The sequence below is a fragment of the Gallus gallus genome, chromosome 19, assembly GCF_016699485.2.
Source record: "Gallus gallus isolate bGalGal1 chromosome 19, bGalGal1.mat.broiler.GRCg7b, whole genome shotgun sequence".
In the NCBI taxonomy this organism is placed as follows: Eukaryota; Metazoa; Chordata; class Aves; order Galliformes; family Phasianidae; genus Gallus; species Gallus gallus.
In genome coordinates, this window is record NC_052550.1 from 10,229,303 (window position 1) to 10,247,709 (window position 18,407).

General features: G+C 42.0%; 1 protein-coding gene across 9 annotated transcripts in view; it reads right to left on the reverse strand.

Moving 5' to 3' along the window:
- The window catches only part of XAF1 (XIAP associated factor 1), a 205,585-nt gene that overhangs the window by 174,851 nt on the left and 12,327 nt on the right, over positions 1–18,407 (reverse strand). For 8 of the 9 annotated variants that reach the window (XR_006931850.1, XM_046902762.1, XM_040650172.2 and 5 more), the window contains one exon: positions 18,156–18,308. Coding sequence is in view for 7 of the 9 variants with exons in the window: in XM_046902762.1 (XP_046758718.1) it covers positions 18,295–18,308 (14 nt within the window). In the remaining 2 variants the exon portion in view is untranslated. Of the gene's footprint in view, positions 1–16,393; positions 18,309–18,407 lie in introns of those variants that run through there. The other variant, XM_025142097.3, reaches the window with a different exon arrangement.

Genomic DNA, 18,407 nt, shown 5'->3' on the forward strand with positions numbered 1-18,407 from the left:
AGAGTGCAAACTGAAAAACGGCCAGAGCCTCAGGGGCTTTACCTTCAGGCATAGCCTAGACTGCGCACGTGGGCCAGATATCACAGAGCAGATAGAGATTTTCTTTCCCCACTCTGCACATCCAGGCCCTGCTGGGTGGTAAGGCAGACAGAGATTTTCCTTAGACTTCAGTCTTCCTGCTGATGACAGCAGTAACTGAGAATTACAAGGTGATTTTGTCAGGTTTGTTTCAAGGAATGATCAGTGAAACAATTTTTAATTCAACCAGGTGTAACTGAGATGTGTTTGAATCAGATTAAAAATAGTTTTTACCCCCAGTGGTCTACGTCTGGGGCAATAAGTCTAAAGGCTTAAAAGGAAGGTAAGTACCAAATCCAATTACTTCTCAGAGGCACAGCTGTGCTCTCTGTTAAAGATAAGCTTGAATTCAGGGAAATCTGTGGAAACATAAGAACATTTAGAAGTTCTATTTTCCTTGCTGCATGACATGGTGAAACCTTATATCTCACATGTGCTATTCTATACTACTCTGCATTCCTGAGCTCTAAACACTCCCAGTATCTCCATTTTGCAGCTTGGGAAGCTGAGGAATGAGAAGGAAAATGCTTTGCCCAAAGCAACCCAGGGGACAGTAACAGTGAACACATTAGAAATCCAAATCATGACCATATTTAGTCTTTGCACCGATGGAAAGAGAAATGTTTTTCTTCTTCTTCTGAACAAATGTATGAGAGCTACAAAAGAACAGAAGTACCCAACATCAAGCTGCCTTAGACTGTCTTCCTTCTTCCTGTTGCACACCTGAAGTAAAACTCTTCTTGCTAGCCAGAAACAAGCTCTTCCTTCCTTTCTTCACCAGCCACTTTCATTGACTTTCATCTCAATGGCAGCCAAATTGCAGCCTGAAATATCAGTATGGCAGTACAAACAGAATCAGCAGCATACACGTCCAGGTGATGTTATTCTGATAGCCCAGGGATTTACTTAGTCAGCCTTTTCAAACTTTCCTTTTTCAGAAGAAAAAAGTCTGATCTCTGCATTTCTGGGCAGCTGGGGCTTCCCAGAGACATGTCACTGGTTTCATCAAGACAGTGGCACTACACCTGGACCAGGATGCACTCCAGAATCTGGGGACCAGAGCACCAGTAGGCAGAAATGTGTCGGTTCAGTGGGTAAAACGCAGAAGCCAAGTAATGCTGGAGGATGCTGAAGCAAACAGAGGCGATCTTTCTATGTTTTCTCAGTTTTTGACAAGATTGGAGAAACCTGATTCTTTTTCATTGTTCTTTCAGTAGAGTAATACACTGTTTCTGCTTCTTAGCCCTTCTTGGTGTCATGGCTGCTATTCTTTACTTGCTCTGTGCCCATCTTTTCTAATTACTGCAGAAAGCAAGGAAAGTGGCTACTTTTTAAGCACTTTCTATTAATTAAGAAAACATTTTTAAGCAGCAGATGAACTCTATTTCCTTCCAGTCATTTCATGAAAGGCCAAACTTACTTTTTACCTTCTAGCATCTTCTGTTTTCCTTGGGCTGCCATTCTAGAGACCTGAATACTGCTCAGGAGTTACTCTGCCCATACCAGCTGGGACCAAGGGCTCTCAGCTCAGATGTGCCATACAAACCTCTGAGGCAGCTCCGTATCAGCAAGGGAAGTGAGGGGCTGAACAGCAGAAGATGACATGCAAGAGGACCGACCAGATCCTTCCAGTGGAAAGCATGTCACATATCTAGCCCTGAGCAGGTTGCCCTTCTTCCTCTCTGACAGCCAAAATAGTATGGGGACAGTGGTCAGTGTCAGCCTTCAGAGAAACATGTACATACACAGGGACCTATTCTTTCTGAGGACTAAGAAAGTATCAAAACACATGAAGCATACCTATTTGAGGAAGAAAACACTATTAATAAGATAGAGGAAGAGAATTCATAAAGGCATTTTCCTCCCTCTGTGCTCCCCAGTAGGTCTTATATCAACACACCTCAGCCCTCCTGAATGATTCATTTAACCTTCACACTTTAATCATAACAATATTTGTCCTTTTCTCACAGCACCTGATGATTACTGTATTCATTACACAAGAGCCGTACAGCCTTTGAAAAGAAGCACTCAGATGCAAGTCAACCACAAGACATATATTTTCTCCCCAGGTACTAGCCAAGTGTTTGGAAATAACCTTCATAATACATAGTAACCACAAGACTGTAATAGTCTTTGTTCAGCCATTAGGGAAGGTTATAAAGTTATGCAGGGATTTGTTCTGAGCAGATTCCACCTCTCTCAGCTCTAAAGGATGTTTTCAAAGTCTTTCTGCTGACTCTTCCCTCCCCTGACGACCTCTGTTTTCCCCAGCAGGTGCTCAGGACTGGTGGGTGCACAACAGCTGCACCTGGCAGGGGTCTGCTCTATGCACAGGGAGCTCCTCAGACACAACCCTGGCAAGGTGTGCCAGGAATTCTGGAGAGGAGGACCAAACCCCACTGTCCTTTAGGGCAGGCCAATTGGGTGCTCCTTGTAGTCAAGAAACTGAAAGGTTTTTTCAGCTGTGATGACGATCACCTGGGCTCTCCTGACACATTGCCAGACCCATGCTGATTTGCTTCAGGTGCAACCTTGTCATCAGGCAAATCCCACCCAAGCAGTCCAACAGCAGCTGCCATGGGTCTTGCCCCCTGCAGGGCCTCTGTCCTGCTCAGGTCCTTGTTTCCAGTGCACAACCTGCTCAGAAATCAACAGCCATTAGGCCAAGTGATACTTCTGAAAAATCCATTTGGCAAGTCTCTGCACACTGCTTGCACCCTTTAAAATCCTATGTTTGCAGTCATATCCAGCCACCTACTGCACTCCCAGCAAGCAGTTTGTGGTTGTAAGAGCTGCCAGCAGAGCCCCACACTGCCCCTCCCTGAAACCCAACTCATTCTGACTCCACCCTAAAGTTAACATGCAGAACACCTTGCCATTACTGTCATTTACAAACTATGTGGTTGGAAACATCACCCTTCCATGAAAGCCTAGGCAGGATTTTTATTACAGAGCACACATTTTATTACAACTTATGCCCTCACTAAAATTTATAAAGGATTAATTCAAGGGGAAAAAAACCCTCTACTTCATCAGTCATCTAAGTCACAGATTATAGCCTATTTGCTGGACTCTTCCTTTGTTAGCTTCCTAGTAGGATGTAATTTCACAGAAATCCTTGAAGGAGGATTTAAAGCCTTGTGACAGCATGGCATGTAGTGGACACTAACTCCTTCTGGCATGTTACAAAATAAGATCACATCTTCATGAAGAAGAATTGTGCATGTTACTTGCTGAATTTAGAAAACTGACTTGACAAAAATACTGAAAATATTCCACCATTAGACACTTTTCTTGCAGATTTTACAGTATTTTCAAGGCCTTCAGTGTTCTGAGACCTGCTGTCCCCACCCCAGCATACGTATTAGGACAGTTAGCACCCATTCTGCTAATATAAGCCCTACACAGTAATACAAATATTGAGCCAAATCTTCGGTCCATGTAAATCCTTAGAGCTTCATTGACTTCCTCTAGACAGCACCCATTTGTATTACTTCATGTCCTGACCCTCCTCCTCTTCACACTAAACAATCTCAGTTTCCCTCAGCTGCCCCTCATAAAACTTGTGCCTAAAAAGCAAATATTAATCTTCGGGAATTTTGTTTTTCTGTGGATCAGAAATCTGCCTAGGTAGTAGTGTTCCAAATATGTATGCTTTACTTAAGTGAGAAAATAATCAATTATTCAAAAAGACAGCCTGATAAAATGTTTTCATTACAAGTATGTAGAGATTTAAACAATTAAATATTTCCTGCCAGTTCAAGAGGTATCTTTCCTCTTGATACCTAATACAGTTTAATGGATAAATAATTGAGATTACCTGGCTATAACTGATAAGATTAATACTATTTCCTTGTAAGACCATCTCCCACTGTTACCCAACCGTTATGTCTCCTGTGCTTCCATCCCAGTTTACTGAAAACAATCCCTCTCTGATCACAGCCAGGCTTTACCTTGGCTGACCATCTGCTCCCCCAGATAAGCACAAACATCCAAACTGGGGCCCCACAAGGCACAGGATCCTTTGTACAGGCACTTGCCTTTATAGCACAGTTTCCCCCAGATTCAGAGGCCTCGGCAGGACCCATACGTCAGAGGATGCATGCATTCAGATACACTCAGAAGCCTTACAAATTTTATGTCATTTGCATTGGGTTTTGCTAAGTTGTGCATCTCCCCAGTAAGGCTGGCACTGAATGCAGTTTGCACATATATAGGCTGACAGGCAGTTTACAAGCTTTCTACAATACACCACACCTTCTTTGTGTATACAAATAATTGTAAGTTTTTTTCTTTAGCAAAACCCAGTTACAATATTAAGCCATAAATCTTAAATCTTTGTCTGTTTATTTATGATGATTTTCAGAAACAATGGCTCCTCTCTTCCCTGAATTGATAGCACAAAAATGAACAAATTTATCAAAGTCATCCTAAACTACGTATAAAATAATTGTTTTTGAAAATGTAAATTGTCTGTGTAACTATCATGAATAGTATTTCCTGCATTACTCACTTGAGCAGAAATCTCAATGAAATTTCAGTTAATAACTGATTGTTTTGGAAAAAAAAATCATCATTTCAATTCACAAGGATCTATGGATGCTTTTAAAATACGGGACACTGCGAGTAACCCTCAGACTATTAATCTTTGTTGCAATGAAATCGGTAAACTTTAAAGGAACAACTCAAGCTGCATTGCAGGCCACCAGCCTCCACTGCCTTGTCCTCCCTGCCTTCTGCATTTTCATGAGCTCTTCACCCCCATTTTCTGTTGTAATGATGACTTCAAATTTGAAAACTGGTTTATCATCAAGGTGAATTGCTTATGCATCCTCACAGAGTGTGTTTTCAATACAATGATAACGTGTACTAGAGAGACAGTTTTAGAATGGAAAGATTTCCTTAACTGTGGGAAACAGAATGTATTTGCATATTGCAATTAGGAAGCACAACATTTTACTATTGGCATCTGGAGATGGAGACTAGAAAATATAAAGCTTTTGTATCCTGCCTAGGAAATCCTGTTTTTATCAAATCATGTGAATAAAATGTGCAGAAGCTCACAGAGATATGCTCCTCAGCACCCATTTTTAGCAATCTGGAGTCAAGGTATTTCAACTGCTATCACCCTTCTAGATGATAGAGCATTGCTGAAATGCATAGGAACAACATCATAAAGATATCTTTGTAAATCATGGCTAGCTTCTTGAAAGCATGCAGCTCCTGCAGTGATAGGACAGGGATGGTAACATGGCTGTACTTCCACTGGCAAGCCACCCTCCCCTTGCACACAGCAGGTTTGTGGGGTGGCTCTCAGAATGCCTCAGCTCCCATCAGAGCACACAGTGTCACAGAAAACACTATAGTCATCACAGTCTCATTATGGTACACAATCAATTTGCAGACATTCATTAGCATGTGTGACTCACTATTTTTTTAAATTATTATTTTTATTATTTTTTAGACAGCAGCAGCACCCTTGAAATGCTGCTTGCAAGACTTCCTGCCTTCTGCTGACAGTGACCGCTCAATCTTTGCAGCATTCACAAGAACTGGCCTTGATGGTGAAAGATCACACACGTGCTAACCAGAAAGAGGGAGGTCACAGCATCTGTGAAACCTGCAGCAGATTTTCTGTACCAGGATAATCATTCCTCTCCAGGTGGCACCACTCTGCTGGGTGGAAAGGGCTGGCTCCTTGGAACACCACAGCAATGCAGCTCTGAGCCTTGAGATGTTCTCATCTGGAAGATGCCCCAGAGATGCTGCTTTGTCCAGCAGAGCTTCCCCACTAGCCTGATCAGTAGCTTCCCTGCTGTGACTATGCTGCAATACCTTCAGCCTTTTGCCTGCTGCATCCCTGCTGTACTGATTGATTGCCAAGTTTGTCTTTATGTATAGTGATAAAGCAATAAAGCTTTATAATTACGCTCTGCTATTTTGCAAGTTGCACATTTCAAGAGAAACTAAAAAGCAATGAGTGGACTATGAAATCTACTGTTTGTATCATACTAATGCTCATGTTGGGAAGAAATTTGCTTGGGCTGGTTTTAAACGCATGTTGACAGAATATTTTTTTCATAAATATGGTTCATATCAACTACTAATTTCCTATTTTGTGTTAACTTACTGCTTTGTAATAAAATCTCATGGCTCCAGAGATGGTTCTGTTGTCAGTTAAACACATCTGTCCCACCAGAGGCAAGCCTTACAGTGTCTAAATTAAGTGTACTAATCCTTAAAAAAAAGTTGCCTTCCATATTCTCAGAGCTTTTGAGGTGTCCTGTACAAACTGCCCCAGAGAACCTGATTTGCCCCTAGTCTCAATCGAGATAGATTTTTTTTTGGCAACTGCAGAGTCAAGCTGAATTCTGCCAGCAGCTCTGCTCCCAGGGTCTCTCATTAGCTCCAGAGCTGTTGTGCAGCCCCTTGGTTTGCTTAGACATAAAAAAAAAACAAAAAACAAAACAAAAAATAAAACAAAACAACAACAACAACAAAAAAAGAACATCTGTGCCTACTCCCTGGGAGGGGTGGCCTATTTCTCCTGAGTTGCGTTGCTTGGGATTCTCTCTCACCAGAGCTAACTGGAGTCAGTTTCACCTGGTGTGATACAGACAGCTGGAGCAGCCCTGAGTCCTCCAACTTGAAGAGGGAACAGCATGCCAATTAGACTGTAGGGCTATTCTCATGGGTGAAAATGCAGCTTGAATCTAGCAAGGCAGCTTCCTGCTGCCATGCCTCTTGACAAAGTCTCCCTAGGAGACCCTACAGGACTGCCTGTACATAGGGCCAGCCAGGAAGCCAGACACAAACAAAAAACCTGAAAATGACAAGAGCACAAGACCATTGTTTGAAGGTTCTCATTCAAAACTGTCATTCTCCAGAGCAATTAAAAGCTACCTTCATTTTGAATGGAAACATCTGCAGGAGAACTAACATGTTTTAAAATAGGTATATTGTCCTCACATTTCTAGCTGGGTATGCCTCAATTTTTCCTAGAGCTAACACAGAGATTAGCTGCAATGCAGTGATTGGGCCTGTAACACAAACTACTCATTCACTACAGAGCTGTGCAGCTGATGCTAAGATACCAGGGCCAGCCTCACCATGCATGCCAGGACTTCTGTGAGACCTCCTCCTCAGAACCAAGAACATCTCTGCCTTCTATACTCCTTCATTCAAATATCCAGAGATATATCCTGCCTATGGGATTATTTTTGCAGTCCTTCAAAGGGAAATGGGTTCCAAACATGGCCAGTGCAGAGGCCCTCAGTGCCCAGCCCTCACAGCAGTTCTGCAAAGATAGTGTGAATTCCCAAGCCTCCGTGAGTCACACCTTCACTTCTAACAGAGCCAGGTGCCACATCTCTAGTCTCTGCTTCCTGCTAGGTCAGCTGGAAAAAGAGAGAAAGATAGAAGCAGCCGTTTCCCCAGCAGAATCAGCCACTATGGAACATAAAGGCACTTTAAGGTTTTAATGGGTTATGCTTCAATCTTTATTACAAAGTTTATCAATTATTGAAAAATATTTATTTGAATTATTCATCAACCTTCTTTTATTTAAGTAGGCAGTTGGTAGTAGGGAACAAACCATTTCCATCCCTAGTTCTATAATTTAAATAGATAGGCTGTTTCTGGAGCAGAAATAGAAGTCTCACTTCACAGCTAAAATCCATTTGATGGAATCATTTCATCAACTAAATTTGTTGCCACTCCCTCAGGAACAGTGGGGAATAAAACCAGAAAGTACCTTCAAGGCATCCAGGGAGCATGGCATGGACCCTGCAGGCTGCACCTTGCACAGGTCCAGCCGGGGGGGATGCAGAAACAACCAACAGGCACCAAGTGTGACACTCATCCCACCCACACTCTGGAGGGCAGCAACTGCTGCCTATCTGGGGTTAGCTGTGGACACACCGCTTGCAGGCAGAGGTTTCATGACGGAGCAGGAGTTAATTTAAGCCAGAGTTGAGCTGAAAACCAGAGTCCTTCTCTCACTTAAAAACAGGCACAGTGCTATTGAACTAAATCAGCACATACAGTTGTCCTTTTCAGCTTGAAAGGCAAACACTCCCATCACTACATCTTTGATCTTGCAAATGCCCAGTCTCTGTGCTAAGCACTGGACTCTCCCACTCACACGTGCCAGATGACTCATACTGAAATGTAAAACCTTTGATGGGATTGTGACCAAAGGCATTCTGTCTCTCCAGTCAATATTTAAACCTCAGCAAATGAGTTTCACTCAGAGACTTGCTGATAGAGCTCTGCTTTGAAAGATGGGTGCATGTATCCCCCAGTGCTAAAAGCACTGCATCAGCCCTCCGGTTTCTTAAGGACCTCAGCTGCAGCACATAGCATTTTCCCCCAGGATGGCACTGCACCACATGCAAGTGGGCCAAGTCTCACCTGGCCTGCAGAGCAATCAAGCCATTTTAATTCCTTCAATACCATTTATGTACAGCAATAAAGCAAACCTGTTAAAGCTGAATCATTAATCATTTCAGCTAGATCAAGAAATAATTGTATGTGCCATACTATTGTGCTTATAAGCAGAACATTCCAGACCTAGACATACTGGAAATAAACAATAACCACACAAACAAAAAACACTGTCATGTAGAAAAACTGCATTTTTCTACATCTTAATTGTGAAATTTGCAAACTTCCTGAGCTGCAAACTGCCAATTTCATTCTAAATCTACTATAGGCTTTTGAGAAATTCATTGCATCAACAGCAGACTGATAACCACCTCATCTGCTATTATTTCTGCACTGTAACTTTAAACACTGATCAGACATGCACAGGGGCGTGTGAACATGAGCAAAGTGATCACTACAGCCAAAACTGTAGTGAAGTGGCTCTTGACCTGTGTAGGAGTTTTATGTAACAACTCAGAATAAAAAAAAAAATGGGAGAGAAGAGGTAACAAAAAGTATACATCCAGTTGCCATCACCATTAAAATACCTGTGGCATCTTGGAGAAATGCTTGTTTAATGACCTCCTAACTAGGAGTCCTCCCCACTTCTTCACCTTTTGACTTTGTTCCTTCTGTTCAGAGGATGTCACAAGACATCTCCTATCTCCTGTTCTGAGCTATGCAAGCAGTATCAAAGCCCACCAGGTGCTTTCCTCCGCAGCTCCCACAAGTGCCACCGGGCCATGCTGCCCCAGCCCACCCCTGCTGCAGCAGCATGCACAGACAAGGTGCTGGTGGGCCGCTGCTTGGAAGGGCTGCCTTTGCCACATGTGGCCCTGGCTGCTTTCTTTGAGCAGAGAGGTTAATTGCAGCTGAACGCAACGCTCCGCACAGCTTCCTCCAACAGGCGTGGACAGGGGGACATACCACCCCCATGACAGCCAACGAAGAACACTTTTATTCAGTCCTAACACACTGTGTGATGACAAATGGGAAAATGTGGAGTAACGGGTCAGATGTGCACTGATGGCTGCAGTCTCAGAGGCTTTCTGAAAAAGGTCAGGGATGGTCTCCAAAATTGTAAAAGCTGAGAATGTCTGAGGACTGGGAACTTTTTACAAAGAAGTAACTGGCATGTTCGAAGACACAAACATATCATTTCAATAATTATGTAGATTTATTTCAACTGGAGATAGAGCAAACGCTGTAAATCCACCAGGGTGGGCCCTTACTTGTGAGACTGAGGCCCATCAGCGTCTGGCAGTGGAGTGCTGCCATCCCTGGCAGCCGTGCTGATGCAACCCATCTGCACTGCAGCACAGTGCCGAGGGGTTCGCTTTCACACAGGATCTATCCCCAAAAGGGATTAAAAAGCGCAAGCTGTGAAGAAGGAATAGGTTTGCACTCTTTAATTTTCATCCATTGTTGAAGACTGAAAAAAATTGTTTTTGAGATTTCCTTTAAACTACAACGATTTGAAACAGTATTAAGAAAAGGAATTATGGAAGTCTCACATAGCAATGGGCTCTAAGAAGAAACAGTGAGTATTGCAAGATTTTCAGTAAGAATTACAAGACATGGCAGCACTGCTGCTTTAATGCCTTCCTTTCCCAGAATTGAGCCATAGAGCATCCTTCACTGCAGTGCTTACCAAGACAGGGAAGCACCACCAGGCGCCAGTTTCCCAGCTCCTATAAATCACCTCTGACTAAGCTGCTTCAGTCTCTTTGGAAGCCAAGTTTTCTTTACAAGATGAGCCTTGCTCTATTTCCAGGGTATGCTTCCAGGAGTATAATTCTTGCACAGGATGAAAAACATATAGAAATAATGTTCCTTTAACAAAACCTATGTAAGATAATGCAATTTTTATAGTGCATGAAAATAACAATAAAGATCCAATCTTTGTTAGAAATCAATGAATCTCTATTTCAAAAGCTTTCATGCAAACTACTTCCTTCAACGAACACAATATATTGAAATGAAAATCTTAACATTATTATAAATGCATCAATAGACCAGTAATATTCCTCCAAACAGCTAGTCCTAAAATGAGATTTTAAAGCACGGCTCATAAATATTGGAACAGAGAACTGAACAGCTTTTTTTTTTTTTTTTTTTTTTTTTTAATAATTATACATTTAGCAGCTAAATTGCATTGTAATTGATTGGAAAATTACTTTTTTAATGAGATTTAGTCACTAGGAAATATTTTTTTTCTTCAATGTGCATTGGGTCAGTTAAACAGCAAATTGTCTTACTGGCCTCCTGTTTTGATAGACTAGATTCAACTTTCTGTAAGAAAAGAGGCACCACCCAACAGATGAACTTCAGTGTAGCTCCCCTTCACAGTTCTTAGAGCAGACATTAACCAGGTGACCCCATTATCTGGGCATCAGACACTCAGAGAGAGCAGGCAGCCACAGGTCTGCCTACAAAGATTAGGAGAGAAGTGAGCCCCATGTATGGCCACCCACCTTCTGCCCCCTACCTAGCAGCTGGTGAAGTGAGAATGAGCAGCCCTCTCCCAGTTGAAATCAATGGCAGAAAGATCCACGACTTCAGGAGCATATTTTCCATACTATATCTATATAGTCTTGGCTAAACTGGTGGTGTTGAGATCCCCAAAGAGAACTTGGAGGCAGCACTATGTCAATGCTGAGTGTAGACAAATGGAGCAATTGGCTCTGCTGCTCAAGCTGCCCATTGCTCTGAACAGCACTGGGCAGATTCCTGCACTCACTTTCTCTTTTCTCTGCTGTTCTCAACTTCTTCAAAGCTCAACAGGTGCCACTCAAACCCAGAAATCCACATTATAGTTTATTAGTGTTGCAGCTCATAGATTTCCCATTATGTAAGCCTCTGCATGCAGTAAAGGCAGTCCTTGCTCAAAAAGCCCTTATAATCTAATAGACAAGACAGTCAAAGCATGGGAGAAAGTACTGAACTCTCTTTTTAAATATGCTTAGTATAAGGTAAATATAAGACTAATAAGTATTTCAATACTAAAAAGGCCACTAAAACAATTGTTTTCAAGGATATACTCATGAAACAGTGCAAAGAAAATATTGTCCATCTGTGTGAAGAGCACTGGCTAAGTGTGTATCAAAAAACAAGTGATCATTTGATAACCCTTTAGTTAGAAGAATTTTCCAAATGCTTCAGGTACAAAAGATTGTGATGAATCCTGATTATCGTGAACAATTCATTACATATGACAACAAAAGCAGTATACTGTCAAGTCAAATTTGTATTGTGTAGTTTCCAAGGTCCGTATTGATGCAACTTGAATTGCAATATAAACATCAGTGATTGCAGTCATTTGTTGCTACCATAGCAACAGATAAAAATTAAAAGGGCAAACTACAAAGCTGAAGTGGCATCACAGCTGTAGTTTCTAATTGGATGACATTGAAATGGCGTGTACAGAGCAGGATGGTAGCTGTACTTGCAAATATCTACAAAGCAGGTTGTCCAGCAGAGATTGAGGTAAGTTAAGTCAGATTCTGAAATCAATGACCAATATGATGTCATGTGTTTCCCTCTTTATTCCTCTTCCCTCTTTATTCCTCTTTACCTCTCTCTTTCTCTCTTGTTTTTAACATCTGGAGTACTGGGGCAAACTTAAAAACTGTACTTCAAAGCAATCTTATGGGGATTCAAGCCATCTTACCATACTCTGAGCTTCAAATTCAGAATTCAGACATGACAACTGTTTGGATCCAGATTGTAGAAAGTGGCAGAGAACAGAAATGGAGCTGGTTTGGGTTCAGAAACAAAGGGGAAAAAAAGAAAGATGTCGTAGCTTCTTAATGAAACAGAAAACCAAGAATAGCACTTCAATTGGCACTTTTTTTTTTTCCTGGCTTATTTTCTGTAAGGCAGTGTATCACTCACTGATACACCATCAGTGATACCACACAACAGTCTAAGAAGAAACACAAACCGAAACCTATTGCCTAACTACAGTTGTTCAAAATGGCCAAGCTAAACTGTGTCAAGTGACTTGTAGCTTAGGAGCAGATCTATATTTAATTATCGCATGTCAGTAAATTATTTCGAGTCCCTTGCTACTAAAAGAGTATATAAAGACACAATTTGAAGCTACTGTATCCTCTGGGTGAACTCGAGTTCTACTGCAGACAACCTCACAGCTCAGGGAAGATTCAGTCTTGGATTCCTTCTGCATCACCAACAGGCAAATACCCTCAAATGAAATCCTCTGCCAGACTCATCATCAAAAGGTGTGAAAAGCTAGTTCCTGTCAAATGTTTTACATTAGGTAGTTTCTAAGTAAGTGCACCTAAATCAGTAGTTAATGAAAAGTGCAATACTTCAATCAAAATTTTAGGTGCACATATATTTAGGCTTAAGTCCTGACTGTTCTCTCATTCCACTGCTGGGGAAAACTGATGTTCTTGAGTAACAAGCACTGATGTATAATTCATTTCTTTGCATTGGCTTGCAGATTGCAAGGAACTCGATTGATTTAAGGTGTTTCATCTCTGGTCATTATAGGAAAGAAACAACTGTGAGCTCTCAAAGTTTGGATCTGCAGATAATTTTCCTCAGCATAGCTATAAGTCTTTGTGAAACCCAGTAACCTGTGGTCTGGTGGATCATTTGATTTTGCAGAGGGGCAAGATACTTGCACATTTTACATACCAGAAAGCTGAATTTGAGCCCATTTTTACTTGTGTCACACTCATCTGCTTCCTAAAACAGCCAAACAACTTAAGATTACATGAAGAATAATCTACCCTGAAATGAAATAGCAGTGCTTCTAACTTCAGACTTTTTATTTTCATTAGCCCTTTGTTATAGTGACAATGGAAGGAAAATAATACTACCTGAAGTTAATCAGGCCATGAGTGACAGTAGACACAGTTAATATGCATAATTACAATATTCACAATAAAAATTTTCATGATAATTAACAAAGACAACAACCCTCTTTTGTTCTGATTACCTAAAGATATGTTAAAGGTAGATTCACATAATTAATTATCAAATGTAAGGTTCCTTACACAGCCTTGGAAGCTTTTTCAGGGAGCTTGTTCGCAGAGGTAATCTCTCCATAATCAACATGATCTGCCATTTCTGAGCTTATAAATTAATTATTATGATGACATAAAGAGAAAAACATTTGGGACAGGAACTAGAAGATAAAACCCAGAAATTACTATTGGCAGTGAAAAAGCAAATTTACAGAACTGTACTATCATAAAGCATTTGGAAGCATCCTGCTGGTATTGACTTGGAGGAGGGGGGGAACAGACTGCAAAACTAACTTGCACAATATCCAAAGTCTCAACAGTTCATGGTCAAGTGGAATGGTAAAGCTGATATGTCTCTCCTGAAAAACACACAGGCCATTAATGCAATTGGCCTTTTAACTAACGACTTGCTTGCAGCAGTGGCCTCAAGAAAAGTCGTTTCTCCTATCTCTGAATGACCTGTGTGCCCAACACAGATTATGATCTTTCTTCAGTATAAATATTTACACTCAAACACACACACACACACACACAAATAACTGAATAATAACTGCACAGTTTTCAAAAGAGTCAAAATCTGTCTTTCAGTGTCACTGTACCACAAATACCAAAGCTCAGAGCTGCACAATGACAATCTCTTTGAGGTTTGAAGGCCAGGGTATCAGGGTGACCATTCAGCCCCATGGAGTCTCTCCTTTACCAAGAGGATGAAGATATCAGCGTCAGCAAGTGCTTGGGAACAATGGTTTCAGAGGTTTCCTGCTGATAGAGCAGCCAATTCACCAAGTGGTCTGTGAGGCATCCACTGGATACCCCTGAAAACTTCTTCCAGCCTGTGCCTCTCTCATACCCATCAATTGCAACTTCTCAGCAGTCACTTTGAACATCTTTGCAATAACTATCTAAGTGGGTCTGCAAAGCCTTCACAATCCTCAGTCACCACTTCATGGTATAGAAATGAAATGTCATCTTTTCACAAAGACAGAAAAAATATTACTGAATTTTTATTTTAAAATCAAGCTGCTGGCCTGACTGACTGACATGTTTATCCACCTGTTCCCTATCTAAGCCTTGTAAGGGGACTGCATTAACTAGTTTATGTTAAATACAGGAAGGAATCTGCCAGCACATCCTCAAGAATGAAATGGCATGGCACACAAGGATGTATACCTATGTATAATGTTGCTACCCTTTTAACATATTCTGCTGTCTTCCATGGAACAAGATTGTTCTTGACAGATGATAATGAGAACTGATCGAAGAAGCTGCACTGCTCCTCTAAGTAACCAGGCAAAGACAGCACCTACATCTGCAGACTTTGAGAAATATGCCTTTTTGAAATCAAGGAAATACATAGCTCTGAAGTTACTGGCAATCACCAAATTTGTTTATGTTTAAGGCTCAAGCTCCCCTACTATTTACTTGTACTTCTACAACAACTTTTTCACCTCCCACCAGGCTGGGCAGCCCCAGACCTCACCCAGCCTGGCCTTGAAACATCCAAGGATATTCACAGATTCTTTGGGCAGTAGGTTCCAGGGCCTCTCCACCCTCACAAAGAATTTCTTCCTAATATCTCACCTGAATCTACCCTCTTTCAGTTTAAAAACACCACCACTTGTGCTATCACCACACTCCCTGATAAAGAGTTGATCCCCTTCTTTCCTGTTAGGCCCCCTTAGGTACTGGAAGGCTGTTCTGATCCTTTCTGTGGCCCTCCTCTGGCCCTGCACTAATACATCCACAGCCCTCTCGTGTTGGGGTCTCAGACTCGGATGCAGTACTGTCAGTGAAAAGCTGACAATCATGAGCAACTATGAAAGTTACATAGTAGGGTATGGTTTGTAAAAACATGCTGTTGGTTTTTTCTCTAAACATACTGTGTAGTAGTCTGGGGGCCTTGTGTTGGCTTTTAACAGATCACTTTTACTCGTGCACTGTTGAAAACCCACATCTCACAGGAGACGGTAATAAGTGCTGAGATCCCACATAAGCCCTTGCAACAGAACCACTGAGAAGCAGCAGTGGGCAAATCCAAAAACAGGTAATCAGATTTATCCCCATCAGCTCTCTGCTGTATATATTGTCAAGTTAATTTCTTCATTTAGTCCCTGTGCTTCCTATGACACTTTTTTTTCAAATCACAGTAGCATGTGGGAGTAGCATACACTAGCTGGCTCTGCTTTTTCAGACACACAAAACTCCTGTCTTCAAATGAGATCAGCCTTCGTGTAAAATCAAGATGTATACAGTGTAGTGGAGGGGAGGCCACCAGCATACAGCATCTGGGTAACAGACAGATACCAACTGTGCTTTACCCTGGTATCTCATGGATTGGTATTAAAGCTTTCAGTGTGATGAAAGATTCTTTTCTAAAATGCATTTTGAGAGGTCAGTTCATACAGAAAAGAATTTCCTCCTGATAATTCCAAGGCACAAAAATGTTCCTTAAGCTTCCAGCTGAATCCCCTAAACCTCGATGTATTTGAAACACGCAGCAGTAATTCAGGAACACGATGCCGTATTTTCCTGTCCTGGTGAAGCTAAGCTCCATTTTCTTTCTCAGAATTGTACTTTTAGACTGGCAATCATTTTCTGATTGCAAATACAACCTATCAGTTTTTAAAGAAACTGAAAATAAGAAAAAGCCAAACACCTGATTGATAAGCTAAGTGAACTGCCTGTTTTCAGGGTCTCGCTGAGATATGTTTGAGCCCTTCCTCCCAAGGGCAAACGCAGGCCGAGCTCCAACGGACTTCACCTGTTGGATAGCAAAGAGCTCGTTGGTCCTTTGCTGCCATCTAGTGACCACAGCTATTTCTACCTCGACAGACTGGATTACAAATCCAGGCAGTTTTGAAACCAAGAGGAAAAGGGAAGCTGTTTCCCATCCTTACCTTTGAGTCACGCTATCCACATCCACAAGATGTACTTTCATTTGGCTCGTCCGTTCTGGTGGTTCACAAGTGGATCTCTTTTTGCTGAGACAAACTGCTAGCTGCTGGCACTCAGATTTGCACACAAGGACCTTCTCCCCCCAGCAGGTCACGGTAAGACTTTAGGCGTAAATGATAGGAGTGCTAAAAGCTATATAACCTGAGTAAGTGAGGAAGTGCTGTTTGAGGCTGGACGCAGGAGGCGCTGCGCGGCAGCTCCGGCCGTTTTCTCCCCAGGGCCAACGTCTCCTGCCGTCACGAGGCGGTGGGCGCGCGCCGATACCAGCGCGAGCCGCAGGGCGGCACTGCAGCACCAATCCTGCTGCTGCTCCTTGGCGGGAGCTGCCGCCTGATGAGTAAACCGGGCCTTCCCACACACCGCCCTTCCAAAATAGTAACAGTAACAATGAGTTGCAAGGATAGAGTTTTCTTTTTGCTCTAACGCCAGTTTTGTGGTACTTTGCAAGCACTGGCACTTTGGTTACTGTCTGCAAAGGTGTGACCTGTGGCTGCCCTGTGCAGGACAACCCGCAGCACCGTGCTGTGCAGCTCAGCTGACTACTGAAGACACGCAAACATGCGAGCAGGTCGCCCTGCCTGCTTGCTGCCCTCCCAGGTTGTTTTTGTTGTTGGTGGTGGTGGTGGTGGTGGGTTTTGTTTTTGTTTGTTTGTTTTTGTAGACAGCAAAGTTTTTGAAAATACTTTTCAAAGGGAATGAAAATGTTTTCTTTTCTCCACGTGAAGATTCAGGTTGTGGATCATGAGCTGCCTGCCCAGCTCCTCTCCAAACTTGTTTTGTTCACAGACTCTCATCAGACTCTGCTACATTTACCAGCCCTCCTCAAACAGATTTAAAAAGCAGTAAAGGAGTTCCTGAGAGGCCTGATAAATCCCCAGAATAAACAACAGAGAAGGAGATTGTATGTTTGTGTGGAGATGAGTCCATTGCTGTGATAGATATCCAAAAATGTTAAGAATAATAAACTATGTAAAAGTCTAACAAGTGCAAAATAAGAGGCTAAATTCATGCATAGCATGGTACACCTTTAACAGACGTGTTTCAATCCTTCCCTCTGCTTCCAGACAAAATGCCTTCGTCACACCGCGCTCAGTGTTAGGCCTTGTTACCAGAAGTTCAGAATAACTTTTAAAAACTTTAAGTAAGCCTCAGTAAGAGGCTTATACCATGCTTTAAAATTCCATGGTGGATGTGGCTGGAGAATTCTTGCAAGCTTCTAAATGCAATTCACTAAACACTGGTCAGAGTTTACCAGCTTTTAGCAGTTTCCATTTGGACTTTTCATGTCAAAATGTGAACACTGACAGTCATCCCCAAACGTCCCTAAATCTCCCAAGGCTAAGCTGTTTGGGCCCTAAGTCGAGTGGATCGCCAAGGTAAGGAAAAATAGAATTTGATGTGTTTTACTTTTACTCCGCTATATTCTGAAAAACACGAAGGTCTCAGCCCTCAGTGAGGGCAAGAGGAATTGACGACACTCAACATGACAATTCTGAATTCCTTATTTCCTCCCCTCCCCCAGAAGAAACATTTTTAAATAAGCCTCTCTCCCCGCTGATGCAGGGTGGAAGAAGCACATTCCTGAGGCAAGCTTACTAGGAAATATTTGAAATGACAACAGCCACTGAACCCTCATCACTTCTAGAGTTTTTTGGTGAAACCTGTTAGAAGCCTCTTCTGATAAGGAATTAATCTGAGTCACTCTTTGCTCTTGATCTGCAGTAGCAAGTCACTTTTATTCTTTGTTGATAAAGTTACTGGACCTTTGATGCCTTTTGCCAAAGCTGAGGTGAAGTTTCAGTCTGAAAATGTCTCTCTATTTCCAGATTTAATCATGAGTACCCTAGAAAGAGTCTTCTGTAAAACAAATCAGAGTTAAAAGGTTTTTTAGAGTTTCAGCTTTATTGCCCTCCTGTCTCTATGTCATTTCTCAGTAAAGCAATATAAAGAAACACA